Source organism: Calypte anna, chromosome 12 (genome assembly GCF_003957555.1).
Source record: "Calypte anna isolate BGI_N300 chromosome 12, bCalAnn1_v1.p, whole genome shotgun sequence".
NCBI lineage: Eukaryota > Metazoa > Chordata > Aves > Apodiformes > Trochilidae > Calypte > Calypte anna.
Window position 1 is genome coordinate 5760021 of NC_044258.1, and position 17018 is coordinate 5777038.

At 38.3% G+C, this 17018-nt stretch overlaps 1 protein-coding gene across 1 annotated transcript; it reads left to right on the forward strand.

Annotated features, from left to right (window-relative positions):
* Nucleotides 1-1474: 1474 nt before the first annotated feature.
* Nucleotides 1475-16779, forward strand: RFT1 (RFT1 homolog). Its single transcript, XM_008498964.2, has 13 exons — nt 1475-1596; nt 1695-1780; nt 2349-2465; nt 4224-4413; nt 4960-5061; nt 5989-6123; nt 7014-7092; nt 7369-7419; nt 8696-8826; nt 10001-10145; nt 12398-12503; nt 13345-13594; nt 14462-16779. Exons 1-13 carry the CDS (start codon nt 1534-1536, stop codon nt 14624-14626), a joined length of 1620 nt encoding a protein of 539 aa, XP_008497186.1. The 5' UTR covers nt 1475-1533; the 3' UTR covers nt 14627-16779.
* The last annotated feature ends 239 nt before the right edge of the window (nt 16780-17018 follow it).

The following is a 17018-nucleotide window of genomic DNA, read 5'->3' on the forward strand; positions in this document are numbered from 1 at the left end:
AGAAAGGGAAGAGCAGGCATTCTTACTGCAGTGTGGGCAGATGCTACATACTTTCTGCTCCTCAACTGCATTTTTGTTTCCCTGTGCAGACCATCTATGAATCTGTGATGGGTTTTCATCCCCACGGACATCAGCACAAGTTCTAACATGCTCTTGATTTCTGCTGTCACTCAAGCCCTGAGCCTGAGTTAGGGCAACATTTTAAATTGCATTTTTCGACTGAGAACTGGAAGCTTGCCTAGAGAGAGGTGGTGGTGATGTTTCCTGCCCTTTAGCTACAACACCCTTCTGTAACTTAAAATCTCCGACTTCTCTTCCTGTCTCTGTAATTACCCAACACAGAGCAGTTTATTTTCTCTGTCCTCATCTCTCCATTTTTACAATGGGATAATAATATCTTTTTGTTAGGTTTTTACAAGTTAGGTGTTCCCAATATTACTTAAAAGAATTCACAGGCTGTTCTGTTTTGCAGCATACATCCACCTCACTACTCTCAACACGTGAAGAATAAAGTGGTGGGTGTCATGCATCAGAGGATGGAGGGGGTTTTGTGTAAAAGACAGAATTGATGGGGAGATGACTCCTTTGCATAATCTTGAGGAATATAGGTTGATTGTATATTTTTCTCAAGATCCTGATTTCAAACTGGTGCTGTTTAAGCTGAAATCAAGTAGGGCTCAGGTACTTCTCCCTCCTTGCTCTGAAAACACTTCAGACATGAGGTTTAATTTTCCTTCAACTGTAGCATTGGTAACAATATGACTTCTGAGCCAGAAGTGCCACACTTTTGAAAGGAATGTTCTGTAACGAAGAAACTTTTCCCATATTGCTGTTTACATAATAATCTGAAATAATCTGAAAGTGCTGTGCTGATAAATACGGAGTCTGAAGTCTTGGCTGTTTGAAAGACTTCATCAGTGTATTATTACACTGTCTGCTACAGTTCCATCTTTGCTGTTTGAAGGGGTGGTTAGTTTTTTGTTTTTCCTTTCCACTGAATGAAGTAAGATACTTTCGTCTTCCTGAAGCCCAGGGTGTTTTCTCTCGGTTTTTGGTTGTCCTTCTCCTTCAGTCAGGCAAGACTGCAGGGTTTGCCCTCTGTTCAGAAGGGAATTCCTGGAACTTTCATGAAGTTTTTTCAGCATTCTGTGCAAAATGGCTCTGGTCAGAAAAGGCTATTTAATGACATCTCAGTGTGCAGCGTTTGGGGGTAGTTACAGTAGATACCCGATTACCAAGCCAGAAGGCTGGCGCTGAACGTGTTCGCATCTGAGCCTCCGGGAGAGCCGAGTTAACCATTTGCGTCCCAAGCGTGACTGAAAAGCAAACGCTTATCCTGGTGCGTTAAGAAAAGCAGATTGGATGAGCAGTTGTCTCGTCCCGTTACCGGCGGGTCTCGTCCCGTTACCGGCGGGTTCCGTCCCCTCCCGCAGACCGGGGCGGTCCCGGCCGCGCTGGGCTCTGGCACCGCCCGCCTGACGGGATCGCGGCGCGACGGCGCCATTTCCTGCCGGCGGGGCAGGGCGGGTGCCCATGGCTTCGCAGGAGGTGCTGAGCCAGACCACCCGCTTGGCCTCCTCCACCGCTTTGCTGCAGGTGCGGGGCCGCCTCTCCCCCTTCCTCCTTGGTGCCTGGCGGGAGCCGCTTCAGCCCCGTTCGGCCCGCAGGTGTTTCCCGTGCGGCTTTTTCCACAGGTGCTGTTCCGGGTGGTCACCTTCGGGCTGAACGCCTTCACCCTGCGCTACCTCTCCAGAGAGCTGATCGGCGTGGTCAATGTCAGGTGAGGCGGAGGCCGATGAGCACTGGGGCGGGAAACCCGTGTGCCCCTCCCCGACCCATGAAGCCCAGGAGGCATCCGTGAGGCTCCCGGCATCAGGGGCCTTTTTGAACGAGTTCGGTGGAAGACCTCGGGGTCTGTAGTTGCTAATAACGCTGCGCATAAAGTTGTTTAATTAGCTGTTAAGTGTTTTGCAGTGTTTGGTCTCGAAGTTTACTCTTTGGCCTAAAACAAGCGGGTACTGGTGGTCTGGTTTCATGTTAAACCATCAGCTTGCTGAGGGAAGCCCCGACACATGAGCATGTTGCATGCAGTTGCTATATGAGAAATTCTGTAGCTGAGCTTTTTGGGTTACAGAACTAATGAAGTATTCACATATAATTTCTTTCCCTCCTATTTTAAGGAAATGATGATAGTTTACCTCACATCACCACGTTTTCTTTAAATATCTGTTAGATTACTCTGTCAGGCAGTCCTGTGTAAAAACTGCTGGTGATGCTGCTGCATGAAGGATTTCAGAAGTAGTGTGAAAAGAAATAATTTTCCCTTCTTGTTTTCTGGTCTCCTTTAGGCTAACTCTGCTGTATTCAACAGTTGTCTTCCTGGCCCGGGAGGCATTTCGCAGAGCTTGTTTGAGTGGAAGCACAAAGAGAAACTGGACCAAAACAATTAATCTGTTGTGGCTAACGTAAGATAATTTTAAAAATTCACTTCTTAACTTATTTCTAATTCCTGTTTAAGAACTTGCAAAATTAGAGCAAATATTTTCTAAGGTAATTATTTCAGCACTGGGCATTTAGTATCTTCAGTATGTTTCAGGACTGATTCACTAATCTGGTCAAGTCTGTTGCTTTAATGTTTATGAACTTCATCTCTTTTTGGGGTACATGAGAGTGCATCAGCAGAGGGGTTATCAGTGTTACCAGGACCCATTTGTTCTTTCACTCACCGTGGAGTTTCATTTATGTTTACATGTTAAATGCCGGCCCTGGTGCACAAATAGTCTTCTGCCTGCTCAGTGTTGCTCACATTACTCGATATGTGTTTGTGAAGCTGCTTAAGCTGTTTTTCTTCCCCCCTTTAAAGTATTTTTTAAAATTCTGCCACTTAGCAGCATGGCAATATAAATGTGTTGGATAGGAGGGATATGAAAGAAAAGGTTAAAGTTAAATGATAAGGAATAAGTAGAACTACTTCTTCCAGCTATAAACAGCAGAAGCTGTATAACTGAAAGTCTGAAGCTGCATCCAGAGAGTGTAACTAAAGGCTGCAACTAAATGGATCTTATGGATTGTTTCTCCCTTCTGGTTACCTGGACACACCTCTCTGCTGATTCCTTCAGTCAGATCTTGCAGCTGTGCAGCCAGTTAGGTGGGTTGAGAGGTTAGTTTACCTGTCATGATGAAACAGAAGTCCTCCCTTGGGTCACTAATGGCTTTCCCTGGAAATCCACTGTTAAGCAGATCTGGGTCAGGAATGGGAGGTTGTGCATGGTCGTCTACATCCCCAGGTACAAAGAAGAGGGATTGTCTCTTTCAGGAATAGGTTTCATACTTATATTTTAAATGTATTTCATCTGTTCTCCTCACTGTAGTATAATTTTTCTGCTATGTGGCAGACTTTCAAGTGTGCATTAAATGATAGCTAACAGAGACTTAGTGCATGTTTCTATTTTAAATTTTCCTTCAGAAAAAGTGTAACTTAAAAAGAAGATCAACTTTCTTGAAGAATCTAAAATACTTGTTAGGAACTTGATGTGAAATACATTAGGGATCTGATAATGGGAGGGTCAAGTAGATCCTGCTGCAACAAACTGCACTCTGCCAGAAGCTCTCTGTTCCTGAAGCATTGTTAATAGACCTCTGCACTGCTGTGCCAGGCTTGGCTTTTCAGCCACAGCTGCTAAACAAAGTGCCTCTGAGCTACAGTGGAGCATTGTGAACTGGCAAACCTGAGGTGCAGTCATGCATCACTCTGCTGTTTGGTTTCTGGAGAACCAGAGATTTCTGGAAGAATGAGACCAGCAGTAGGAGTGGTGACATCTTTAGCTGTTACAGTGCAGCATAGTTTGTCTGCCAAACTCCTTGTAACTGCAGACTATCAGAATTGCAGCAATGAGGGGTTTGCAGTGTTCTGCAGGGTCATATGGCACTAGGATTGTTAGATCATAAGGAATGAGAAATGCAGATAGTTGTCTGTTTCCTACTCAAGAACCCTAACATAAGGGTTGACTCAGAAAAATGTTTTCTGTGTCTCGCAAAAGAATGCTTTAAAAATGTTCATAAAAAAAAATACTCCTGACATTTTAATAATGGAAATTAATTCACCATGACTTTTAAAATTCTAAACTATTATGTCACTGTGTGAAATTTTAATCTAGTTTTCATGGTTTTTTTCCCCCACTTAAATAACATTTCTTCTGATTGTTTTTATGTTAACTTTTTAGAGTCCCTCTTGGTGTTTTTTGGTCTATTTTCTTGAGCTTAGTCTGGCTACACTTGCTTGAAGTACCTGATCCTTCTGTGGTTCCTCATTATCAGGCTGGTGTAGTGGCATTTGGTCTTTCTGCAATTATTGAGCTTCTGGGAGAACCACTCTGGGTTTTAGCACAAGCTCATTTGTTTGTGAGACTTAAGGTTAGTAAAGCACATGGAGTGTGTGTGTGTGTGTGTGTAATTCTTTTTGTCTAGATGTCTGTATATTCAAGCATGTAAAAAACCTTCAACTTCTGTTGAGCATTCTGACATAACTGCACCATGGATATGAATTTACACCTGTTAATACAAGAAATTTGGTTAATTTAGAAATAATCACTTTATAGTCATGAAATACTTAATCATGACTTCTAATTGGAGGGAGAGTTTTGCATTTCAGAGGATTGTTGGGATAAAATTGTGAAATGGCAGCAATTGGCAACATGATTGTCACAAGCAAAGCTTTGTCCTGTAAGTCCCATACGAAGGACTGGGAAAGTGCAGTGGAAGAATTGTGAAATACAAGAATAGAAAATTTACAGAGAAATTGAAATGGAAGATGGCCAACTCAGCAGAAAGAAGCTGTGATGCAGTCACATGGACTTTGAAAGTCCTATATTCTTACATAAATTCTGTGTGTGAAACTAATGTATTTTAAGTCTAAGTTAATGTGGTAGAAAGCAAACTTTCTCTTTCTTTTTCTTAAAGGTAATTGCTGAAAGCCTTTCAGTAGTGTCAAAATGCATTTTGACTGTTATTTTAGTAGTCCTTTATCCTCAATGGGGTGTCTACATTTTTTCCTTGGCTCAGGTAAGTTTCCTGTGTTCTTTCTTCCTATAATTTCTTGATTCATCTGAGTTTTTATTTGTCTTTGACATTTAGCCTGTTAAATAACTTTGAGGTGAGAGAAAATGCTTCAGGGAGGTTTGATTTAGCACTTGTATTTAGTATTTTTCTGATACTTGTTACTGGTTTGGCACTTTGACCTTAGGCAGTGTAATAAAGCATCTTCCTCTGTCTCTGAAGGCACATTTTGCAAGTAAGGTTATATTATTCTATAAAAACTTTGTATACTTTGAAATGAATTAGACATTGTAATGCTTGAAGACTCATCATCTGGCTTCAGCTTTTGAGTTTGGATTCTATGATAATAGCAAACTATCATCACATGTAACTTTACCAGCCTGTACCACCAACCTACATCACCTTACCATAAGGTGCTAATCATGTGTAGCATGTGCTCAGATGGAAGTGTTTTTCTTTACTGCAATGGGGAATGGAATTATTGACACCAGAAAAGTGGAGTTATGTCCTATGCACTTATCAGTTCACCTAGAAATGAAAATGTGACCCATCTCAGATTTGGAAGTTGGACTATGTTTTTGTTCAGTTTTTGCAAGTAGGTAGCTTGTAACTGAAGTAAGAGATGTAGACTGCAGCTACTCTGTCAACTTGAGTTTTGACTGAGTGAATAATGGCTTTATAATTAGTTTAATCATTCTAAAAAGTACTGGATAGAAGAGCATAGAAGTTAGCAAAGGGCTTTGGTAACCAATAAATTAAGAAAAAATCAAAAAAGAACAGCATTCTTGAGGTGTTAAATGAAAGGCTTTAGTATTTTACAGGAATAAGGGCTACTTCATTTTCTTATTGAGTTTGAAACTAGCATGTAATTCTGCATTTGTGAGTTTATTTGATATTACTAGTTGTTTTTCTTCTCTTTCCCTGTTTTTCTAGCTTTTATATGTCAGTGTTCTGGTCATGTGCTATGTAATTTATTTTGTGATGTTTTTGGGGTCTCCTGAAGCAACGAAGAAGTCATTTCCAGTTGCTAGAATGAAAGCTCTATTACCTAACTTGATAGAAGATGAGGTAGGTTGCACGGTTCATTTCTTGATTTAAAGTTTTCCTTTAGACACCTTTGAAAATTAGCATGAGATAGTGGAGTTAATTGGGTGATTTTGTGGATCTCTGCACTGTAGAAGATATGACTGATTAAAAAGTTTACACACATGTTCTGTTTGTCATTTGTAAAATGCTTGTCAGAGAATCTTAACCTCTTTGTAGTTATTGGCGTATTGCTGACCTATCTTTTAGGATCTTTGGAAAAACCATAGCCTGGATATAGAGCATCTGCAGTTTGCTGGGAAATGACCATGTATCATGGGTTCTGAGGCAGGAAAGAAACCAGAACCATTTTACCATGGATTTTTGGTACTCGGACTTTTCTGCAATATAAACATGGTGGTACACAGCATCCTGCATGATATACATATCTCTTAAGTGCTCACAAAAGAAAAGGCAAGAAAGAAAAGCACAGTGAGGAAGAAGACATTGGAAAATATTTGCAGGTAGAGAAGATCCAGTTTGCAAGACTGGTGGGGACAGCTTGAAGAGCAGTAAACAATTTTTATCAGTGGTAAAGCTGATAGTTATATTGGCATGCTAATAAGCATGGGTTTGGGGTTTGTTTTTTTTTTTTCTCCCCCTCCCATCAGTCTTTGAGTAGTATTTTCTGTAGAAAGCCTGTTTGGGTACTTCATCTGCAACAGTAGTTATTTTCAGCAGGGGAAAATACCTTTTCCAGATCAAAGTGATATTGGTGCTTGTTTTTAGCAGTATTATGGATTAGGTGCTAGTAGTGGTGATAATTGTTGGTTTTCCTGATCAGTACAGTTAGAACAAGCCTTGAGTAGTGTGCTGGCTTTCTATCTTCTAGTTCCACTTTGTATTTTGCATTGTGTTTGATGCTTTTTTTTCAGACCTTTGTTAACTGGAAGGAAGCACGGTTGACTTGGAGTTTCTTCAAACAATCCTTCCTGAAGCAGATTTTGACAGAAGGTGAGGCTTGACATAGAGTTGTGATGGAGGAGGGGTAGTGAAAATGATTTAAAATTTACTGAAAGCTTCAGAAGGCTTGGGGGGTGATTGTGGGTATGTGACTTTCAGATTGTTGCCAGCAGGTGGTACCACCCTGAGTGAAATGTGTGTGTATTCTTAACTAGATGCTGTCCCATTTGACTTTGTCTCTTGAATACTTAATGCTGGAAGTGCCTGAAAAAAGTATTGGGAAAGATTTAGGGATTTGTATTAAAGTTCTTTGTTTTGAACTTACAGGTGAAAGATATGTGATGACTTTTTTGAACGTGTTAAATTTTGGAGATCAGGGTAAGTGTGATGGTAGTGTGGAATGGTGGCACAGTTTTCTTAGTTACTGCTCTTCAGATGGTTCTCAAAATGACTTAAAGCATTTAAAGATAACTGGCAAATCTGAGAAGATTTCACAGCCTTCATGGTACATTTCAGAGAATGATTGATATAGATGTAGAAAAGAAATATAGTATCCTGGATTTTAATTTAACTTTTCTTCAGGATCAAAGCTCTTTTCCTGCTGGTTTCTGTCTTCCTTTTGATTCTCTGTTAGCTGCTGTGGCAAGAACATGGTTGTTCACCTCATTGCATATCAAAATTGAATTATGTTCTGTGGAAGAATCCAGCATGGTTACAAAATGATTTATGGCAGTAGATATTAAAATGACAGAGTTGGCCATACCTTGGGCCTTTATAGCTTGTGGAGGAAGGAAAATAGGCTGTAATTGCTGGCCCACTCTTACAAGATTCTTGGCTAGCTTAAATTACTTTTAATTGCTGGCAGTAGTCTGTTCCCCCATAAATACTTAACTGTGTGCTTGCTCCTGGTAACTGTGCCCATTTCTGATCCTCCTTCCCTGCAGAACAACTGAACTGCCCCTTAACTTGAAGGGCCTTTGAAAGGAGCAATGAGTACAAAGACACTTGTACCCTCAAAATGTTGGGAAACATTGGTTCCAAGTCCTGTGAAATCAGCCAGAACCTTCCTCTGTTATTTCCTGTCAATATAGAAAGTGCTTCTACAGATGCCTGACTTAGTATGCTTCCAGTAACTGTACTTTGTGTGTGTTTATACAACCACACATGTAGATGTGATCAGGTTTGGAGCAGTATCTGCTGTGGATGGAAATGCTGGTAAAATGTCAGGTAGGATTGCTCTTCCACTTCAGTGAAAGTAAAAAGAGCAACCTCACACTAAAAGCAGATACCTTTCTCTTCTCTTGCATCAGTAAATCCTTACATTGATGTTCTCAGTCAATTATATTGATCAGGATCTTTTAACTTCCTCTACCTTAAGAATTCCTACGTGGTTTGGTGCTGTTACTAAATTCACACCTCTGTAGTTGATACTTTTGTCTGAGCTTTGCCAGCTACGACCAAGTCTTGTTTTGTGCTGTGGTTGCTGCGACTGTCAGAATTTTTAGGGAGCCCTCCTTTAATGTTGCACTAAATTCCCCTTGTTTCCTCTTTGGTGAAAGTGTTAAGTGAGGATTCATGTTATTGTTGAAGACTTGGAATTAAAATGCATCTGAAAAATAACAGGTTGCTGTTGTTTTTGTTTTGTTTCTTTGAGGTGTATATGATATCGTGAATAATCTTGGTTCACTGGTGGCCAGGTTTATCTTTTTGCCTATTGAGGAGAGTTTTTATGTCTTTTTTGCCAAAGTGCTGGAAAGAGGGAAGAGTGTAAAGGATCAGAAGCAGGTATGTTTATTTTTGATTAATTATACGTTTGATACTCAATATTTGTTACAGATAAGTTGCATCACAGAAATGTGAGTTGAAAATTGACTATAAAGGCTGTTAAAATTGAGAAGTTGGAAGTGAATGGAAAAAATTACCTTCCAAGAAAAGAGGTAGAATGGTAAGGGAATAGAAATTGATATACAGTGGTATAATTTTGCCTTGTTTTGTAACTGAAGTTACCTGCTCTGAATAGTATGATATAAACCCAAGTGTACCATGTATGTCCAGATGTACACAGGCAACCCTTTATATCACAGAAGTGTGCTCTTTCTATCAAATAAATGCTGTCTGAAAATACCAGACTTGAAAAATTAAGTAGCTAAGTATTAATGTTTCAAAAAAGTGCAGTTTTGGGAAGAAATGAAATTGTTTTTCATGGCCTTCTGTATGTTGAGTATCAGTGATAAAACAAACAAGTGTTTTGCTCCACAGAGTGACACTGATGCATGTTCTAGGTAAGAACTTCTTGATCAGTCATGAAGGTCAGCCTTGGCTTTTGTCTGACACTGACAACTTTTTGCAGTCATCCAGCTACTTGCACCATTGCACGTGGTTAAACAAATCCCATGTTTCAGGTGGCAGGCTGAGAGGTGTGTGTATGAGTACATGCTCTATATATTAAGTATCTGGTATGTATAAGTGGCAAAATGCTTATGAGTTTTCCTTGCATCTACTGAAATTATATTACATTACAAGAATAACTCCTGTAATGAGGTAGTACAGCTGACAAATTGCTTGGTATGTTGTGGCAAATCCTGTAGCCCTGTGTAGCAATAAAACTCTGACCCTGCTGCTGAGTTCAGCTGTGGCCTTAGGCATATGCTGTGCTCTCCTTTGCCATGTGTACTGACTGCTAAACAGGTGCAAGTGCTGTTTGAACGTTTCCTTGAACAGATTTGTTGATGGCTGATTATTTGTGTAGGATATGGAATGAGTAAAACATAGGATGAAATAGCATAGACATTTTTTAATATATTTCTGAGGACTGTGTGTATGGATGGTTCAAAAACAAAGAATAAGTTTCACAGCTGTTTCCACTGTGCAAACTGTTTTTTTCTGTGAAGTGGCTTTTCTGTGTGAACATAAATCAGATTGTTTCTGATTCATATAACTGACTACAATGTTTTTTCAGGATGATATTACTATGGCTGCAAATGTGTTAGAATTGCTGTTGAAACTTGTGCTTCTGATTGGCCTTACCATCACAGTTTTTGGCTATGCCTATTCTCAGCTGGCTCTGGATATTTATGGAGGCTCATTGCTCAGTTCTGGAACAGGTAAACTTTTATACAGGTGGCAAAAAACCTCAAATATTCTTAAAAAGTGAAACTGTAGCTATTATTCTCGGGTAAATCAGCAGATACTTTTTTTCTGCAAAACTTGTTGAAATCAGTGACTTTGTTTGAATCCAGAACTCATGCCTTTGGAATAACATCTTTAATATGTAGTCACATTAAAATATAAATAGTATATATTATATATATGTATAAAAATGCATGTGTTATATATATGTATATAAATATAAATATAAAACATAAATATATTGAGCTCTAAAATAAGTCTGATCAGGTTTGGGACTCTACCTTTCTCCATTTTATGTTGTTGGAAAAGAACATTTTAAAGGACTGCTTGATTACTCCATGATGTAGAATTTCTACTCACAGCTGTTTAAAACAACAACAGCCACCCCCTGAAAACTTGTACAACAAACTGGAACAAGAAAATCCATAGATTTAGCATAGAAACAGTAAGTTTTTTAAAAAAATGATGTTAAACAGTAGGAGTCATGCTATAGTTGTGCATATTGTTGTCCATAGAAGCACTCAATTTGTAGCTCATTGTAGGTTTTCAGGTCAGAAAGCAGAGGTTCATTTAACTCATTTTTGAAACAAACACATAAATTGTATCCTGCAGGTTTTTCTCAAGTTCTTCTGCTGGTGTCTCAGTTGACCTGCAGGAGCTTCTAGAGAAAACAGTCTGTCTGCTGTGGCTGAGCCCTGTGTAATGTCTTGGTTCAGAGTTTCCCTGTCTTGAGAGAAGATCCAGCAGCTCCTCGGTGCTGTTGTGTTGGATTTCTCTCTTGAAATTTTGCCTGTGTGCTATTGTGGTAGCTTATGTTTTCCATTTCAAGATTTATTATAATTAGGAGGAAGTTACAGGGAAGGTAAAAGCTTGTGACAGTATATTGTGCTGAAGACACTTGCACTTGTCAGAGTTCTGCACCTTCATAACCTTGGAATATTGCTTATTGGGCATTAAAACTAATTTGCATTACCTTATTCAGTGTAAAGATGATTTGATGTATTCTAACCCCATAGACACTTCTCGGTTTTAACGTGTTAAGCATTTAGATATTTTCCTTCAGACCCCTGCGTGTTATTTGGAAGATGGTGCTCAGTTTGTACAGTGACTCTAAGGAAAACTCCACATAAACAAGAAAAAAATGCTAATAACTAGTGGATGTTGTTTTGAGTTGACTTGCTGGTTCTGTCAGATTTGTTTCTAATTTTGGAAGCAAATGTTGTGATAAATTGTCATTCTGGAACCTGGAAGCCAACTATTTTTCTGAAGAAAACATCTTCTGTTCCTCTTTCTCAACAAGAATGATTGTCTGGGCCCAATCTTTTAGACATGCTTACTTGGCTGAAAAGGGCTATGATTAGGAAAATGGGTGCAAATCAAATGACTCAAGGAGTTTTATTATTTTACCCAATAACGTTGTGTGAAAATGAAATGTTGAGCATACATACTGTCTTATTTTACCAGATTTTCATGGGTATATTCATTTTGATATTTCTTCCTTCTGAGTGCTCTCTAGTTTAATGTTTTTATGCAAATTTGAAAAGTCTTCAGGTTTTCTCCACTGTATTTATTTACTGCTCACTGGGCAGTTGTTAATTGGAAACAAAACAGGAGGAGGCTCAGTAATATGAGCTACAGTGCTGCAATCAGGAAAGGATATTCAGGGATGCACAGTAACCTGCTAAAACGGATGGGATTTTTTTCTGTGTACTAGAACTTCTGAAGGACAAGAGAAGATTAAGATATGGATGGATAATTTTGAAGTTGTTTATAAATTATCCCCAACTCATAGAAATCTGAGTGTCATTTTTCATCCAGCACAGTTTTGAATGTATTGAACAACTTATCTGTTTTTCTTGCTGTCATCTTCAAAATATAAATGTTGACCCTCACAATTGCTCTTGGATTGATTTCCAAAAATTCCTGTACAAAAGATGATTTGGATTATGATAAATACTGACTTTTAATTGGGAAATCCCTTTTAATACTTGGATGTGTGTCTTCTTTGTTACTACAGTAACTGCTATTCTTGGCTGTATAGGGCTTGGGTTTTTTGTTGTTTTCATTGTTTATTTGATTTTTTTGTCAGGAAATCTAGACACAACTTCTTCAAATGAACTTAAGTTTCCATTAGTTCCATTGGTGATAACATTACAATTTTGAGTGTAAAATCAATGCAGTTTTATAACAGAAATAATAATCTACTTGTAATTCTAATGTGTTTTAGGTCCAGATCTTCTCCGGTGTTATTCTTTGTATGTCCTATTTCTTGCTGTCAATGGAGTAACAGAATGTTTTACCTTTGCTTTGATGTGCAAAGAAGAGGTAGACAGGTAGGAAATGGTATCCCCAGAATATTAATGTAATTAATTTGCATATGGTTTGCTTGGAGGTCATGTGTGTGGAAGTTGTTTTTTTCAATGGAGGAAATTTTTCTGAGTCACTTTAAGAACTGTCCCTTGTCTCAGGCACTGTGGAGATTTAGATGTAGGAGCCTTAGCCAATGTTGAAATGTCTGAGTCAAAAGGTCAGAAATTAAGAAATAAAAGGTTGTTAAATTAACTTCTGGTACATGAGTAACTGGAAAACATTTAAAATATGAAGCCTTGTTTTATGTACATATGTGCTTGAAGTTAGTTTTACACACAGATTATGACTTAAAGCTTATAGCATTCTTTCACCTGTTAAATTTTTAGATTGTGGAGTCACTGTGATTTTAGGTGCACTTCAGGATGCTCTGAACAGTGGGTCTGAGTTCAGTGGTTTGTCTGCTTGAAGTAGGAGGTTGGACTAGGTGGCTTTCTGAGATCCCTTTCAGCCTGGAAGAAACTAAATATAGCATCATCTTGTCGAGCACTATTTTCCTGTAAACCATACTATAAAATAAAGTAACAAAAGATCCTCATATTTCTACTTTACTAATAATTTTTATGGAATTTGACTTTCTGAAATTAGCATACAGCTGATAAGGGAAAGTTTTCTTCTCATAATTTAGTTCTTGGTTTAATTTCTTTGTATTTTCCATTAATTTGATGAATTTTTTCAATTAACATCTCGTCTCTGATTTAACTTCTTTCATTAGAAGGATGGTGAGAGTATTTCTGTGTTTATTTTAGAAAACAAATTGTGGTAAATTCTATGACTACTGTTAAATGGTTTCTATTTTTTTCCTAGGTACAATTTTGTAATGCTGGCATTGTCCTTCACATTTCTTTGCATCTCTTACTTCTTGACCCACTGGCACGGCAGCATTGGCTTTATCCTTGCCAACTGCTTTAACATGGGGATTCGAATAGCTCACAGCATCCACTACATCTATGATTACTTCAAAGAAAGCACTTACAGACCCTTGGCAGGCTTGCTTCCCTCACCATCTCTGGTACTCGTTTATATCATAAGTGGAGTAATCACTGGTTTCTCAGAGGTAAGCATCTTTCTCAGAGCTTGCTTTCACTGCAAAAGTTGGTGTCAAGTGGCTTTTGTGTCCACAAGCAGAGAAATACCATTAGCAGCAGGCTGATGAGGATAGGCTGGAAGACTTGGATTGCAGGCAAGGTCAGGTATAATATTAAGTGACTTTTATTCCCTCTCCCACCTGTAGAAGATGTATTTGACAAGTGAAGTAAAAGTTAACACATTTCTGCTATATATGAATGAATCCATGTTCTTAGCTCTTAATTGAAATTTTGAAGTAGCACAAAGAACTGTTATTAAAAATTAGTAATAAAAAGTGACAGAGGGAAAACAATGAAAACAGGAGCAGAAACAAAGTGCCTAGAGCACATTTATCCCTTTTATTCAGACTAAGATGGTAATTGTGCAGACTAATTATTAGAGAGATGGTAGCATTTCAATGTACAACAATTTGACAAATAGAAAGTCTACTCTGCCTTAGAAAGGAGAGCTTTATATTTCATAATGGGAGATTTCCATGGGGTTTTGTAAGAAAATAGCCTAATATGTTGCTGCAAAGTAGCAAACTTGTATGGTAGCACCAAAAGAGTTTTTCTAATACCTTGAGTAGCATATTTCTGCATGCCAGGTCAGAGTAACTTCTACATTTGCCAGGTATCTCCTGAATGCTCTTCTTTTACTGACAGAATTTTCTGCAAGTGTTGTAAATACTGAGGATGATTTATTGTAGGCTCAGTGCATGTGGCAAAGCTGGGCTCAGCTTGTTGATGGCATTAGCATGGTCAAGAGAGCTTTTGGACCTTTATTGTTTCATGAGACAGTAAATCTGCTTGGTGCTGACCAGTTTTCCTATGCTTGCTTGTTTCTTTTGTTGCAGGTATTCTTCTGCTGTGATAAGGGCTGGATGGCAAGGCTGGTGCACATCAGTGTGGGGGCTCTGTGCTTTGCAGCAACCATCATTACTATGTTCTGCACAGAGACCAAGCTCATCCACTTTGTCAGAAGTCAGTTCCTCTCCCGGTATATGAAGAAAGGAACTTGAAATGCTTGTGTGCAGAATAGTTCCTGTACATGTTTGCAGATAAAGGGCTGCATTTTTATTTTTTATTTTTTTGCATAAAATCTGTATGAAAAAAAGGCTTCCACCTGTGTTTATTGGAAGCCTTGGTATCAGAGTAGCAATGTAAAAGGTTGCAATCTGAAGATTTTTGTCTTCTCAACTGGTCAGTACAGTGAAGGAGAGATGAGTAATTTCTTCTTTCCACATCATTCTCTCTAAGCTTTTCTTCAAACAGCTTCTTTGGTAATGAATGAAGGCTTAAGATACACCTTCCTGACATAACCTAGGGGACAGATGTCCTATAGAGAGCTCCAGTTATTGCCAGCAGGGACCACACATATGGAGGAATGGCTTACATCTTAAGGTACAGTTAAGACTGCCCTTATTGGTGTGGTTGGATGCTTAACTGGTTAAAAAAGAAATGATCTAACCAAAAAAGAGCAAAGCAGAACCCACAAAACAAAAGCTGAAGAAAACATGGGAGTAAGGACCAGCAGCAGTACAACTGGTACTGAAGCAAAACATAATGTGGTGCAGAGAGATTGAGTTGTCAGTGTTCTGAAGTGCAAAGCAGTGAACAGAAAGTCCTGATGTTTACAAGTAAATTGGAATGCACAGCATGTGTCCATGCTAGCTATGTGAGATTATTTCATTGAGCATATCATTCATTTATGAGGGTATTGATTAACTTGTCACAATACTTTGAAGCCTTAGCTAAAAAGAAAAGGGGTTTTGAGTAGTGATTTTACAGGTGTTAAGTACAGTCACTGGCACAGAATTCCTAAAAAGGTTAATCATAAAAACTTCTTAATTCCATTGTTTTTTGGTTTTATCTGAAATGTTAAATGGCAGAACTAGCAGATTTGTCTCAATAAAATTATTTATCTTCTCTGTGAAATAAAATATTTATTATATTTAAGATTTATTTCAAAGATTTGTGCATATTGAAACTTTTATTATTGGATAGAAAATGTTTCATTTTGTTCCACCAGTTTTCCTTGTGCCTTGTTACTTTATTTGTTCAATCAACATCAATATTGTTTTTTTAAATTGCTGGAAATTTGCACAATCAGAAGTTGTTAAATTGGATGTTAGGCTGCTGGCTTAGTCTTACTAATTGTGTATTTTATTGTTGTCTTAGACCTGAATTTAGCAGTTTCAGGATGTACAAATGTCAGGTTTATAATGATCACTGTTCCTTTTGCAGTGTTTGGATGGATCAAAAAATGTCAAGTGATGAAAAATGTGTGCTCAGATGTGTGCAGCTGAAAGCTTTTAGTTTAATTATGTAGCAGCTCTGCAGATATTCAGACCACTTAAAAAGCCTCTTCACTGTAATGGCATTGAGGAGTTATCCTGCTAACCAGAGTTCACCATGTGAAATGCTTTTGGTATGTGTCTTCAGTTTGAGTCTGTTAAAAATGTTTTCTTAACTCTGGTAATTTTTACTTGGAGATTATTGCCAGAGATATTTTATATGAGAACCTGGCAAATTAAAAATTAGAGAAGACAAAATGTAACAAGAGAAGGGTGCTCTTCCTCAGCTAGTGGTGGCATCTCCATTGCCCAGCTGGAAGGCACTAGAGAGAGAGTTATTGATTTTTCTGAAGTTGCTAGGAAAAAACCAAGACAGTTGAATTTCCAGACTCTTTTAGATTGTCTTTTTCTGTGTGACTTTGGGACATTACTGTGGGAGTATCTAAATGTGTACAGTCAAGTTTTAAGAACTACTTAGAATGAAGATGAAGAACTTTTCATACAAAATGAACTTGGAAGTCACACTGTCTTGTCTGGTCTTACAATCTCAGCTCCTCTGGTTTTACTTCTGGCAATGTTGTCATAAATAGGGTGATGTGAGACCTCATTTGGAATAACAGGCTGGCTGGTCTCATACTCTTTAACATAAATGCTGTGCTATTTAAAGAGAGGTTATGTTTTAAAACCAATTAGTTTGATTTAATAATGGAAAGGCTTGTATCTCTTGAATCTCAACATGTGAAAATGCAGTTTGTGTGAGTCAGGAAGACATTTAAGGCGAGTTAATCACTGTCTGCAAATTAAGGATCCATTCCTCTCTAACATGATTGGCAAGCTGCTGAGTGATGGCAGGCTGAGTTTTGTGGTTTGTGTATTTTTAAAAAAATGTGTTTTATGTGGCAGGAAACGGCAAGGAGGGGCAGGAAGTATAGGACCTATGAAGCTGTCTCCTCAATTCTTAATTCTCTGTGTGTTCCTTATTGCAAAAACTATTAATGAATTTATAAATGAAAAAGAAAACTCAGGGACAAAATTGACCAAAACTGGACCAAACTTCCCTTTTGTCTGCTGTTCTGTCCATCAAAGGCACTATAGGATGCTTGTCTAGAAGTTGGAG

What these genes read in the sequence shown, in the direction of transcription:
- RFT1 (XM_008498964.2), top strand. Translation starts at nt 1,534, where the DNA reads ATGGCTTCGCAGGAGGTGCTGAGCCAGACCACCCGCTTGGCCTCCTCC. An exon ending in GTGTAAAGGATCAGAAGCAG is followed by an intron (nt 8,827 to 10,000) that starts GTATGTTTATTT and finishes ATGTTTTTTCAG; the next exon opens with GATGATATTACTATGGCTGC. An exon ending in ATTGCTCAGTTCTGGAACAG is followed by an intron (nt 10,146 to 12,397) that starts GTAAACTTTTAT and finishes AATGTGTTTTAG; the next exon opens with GTCCAGATCTTCTCCGGTGT.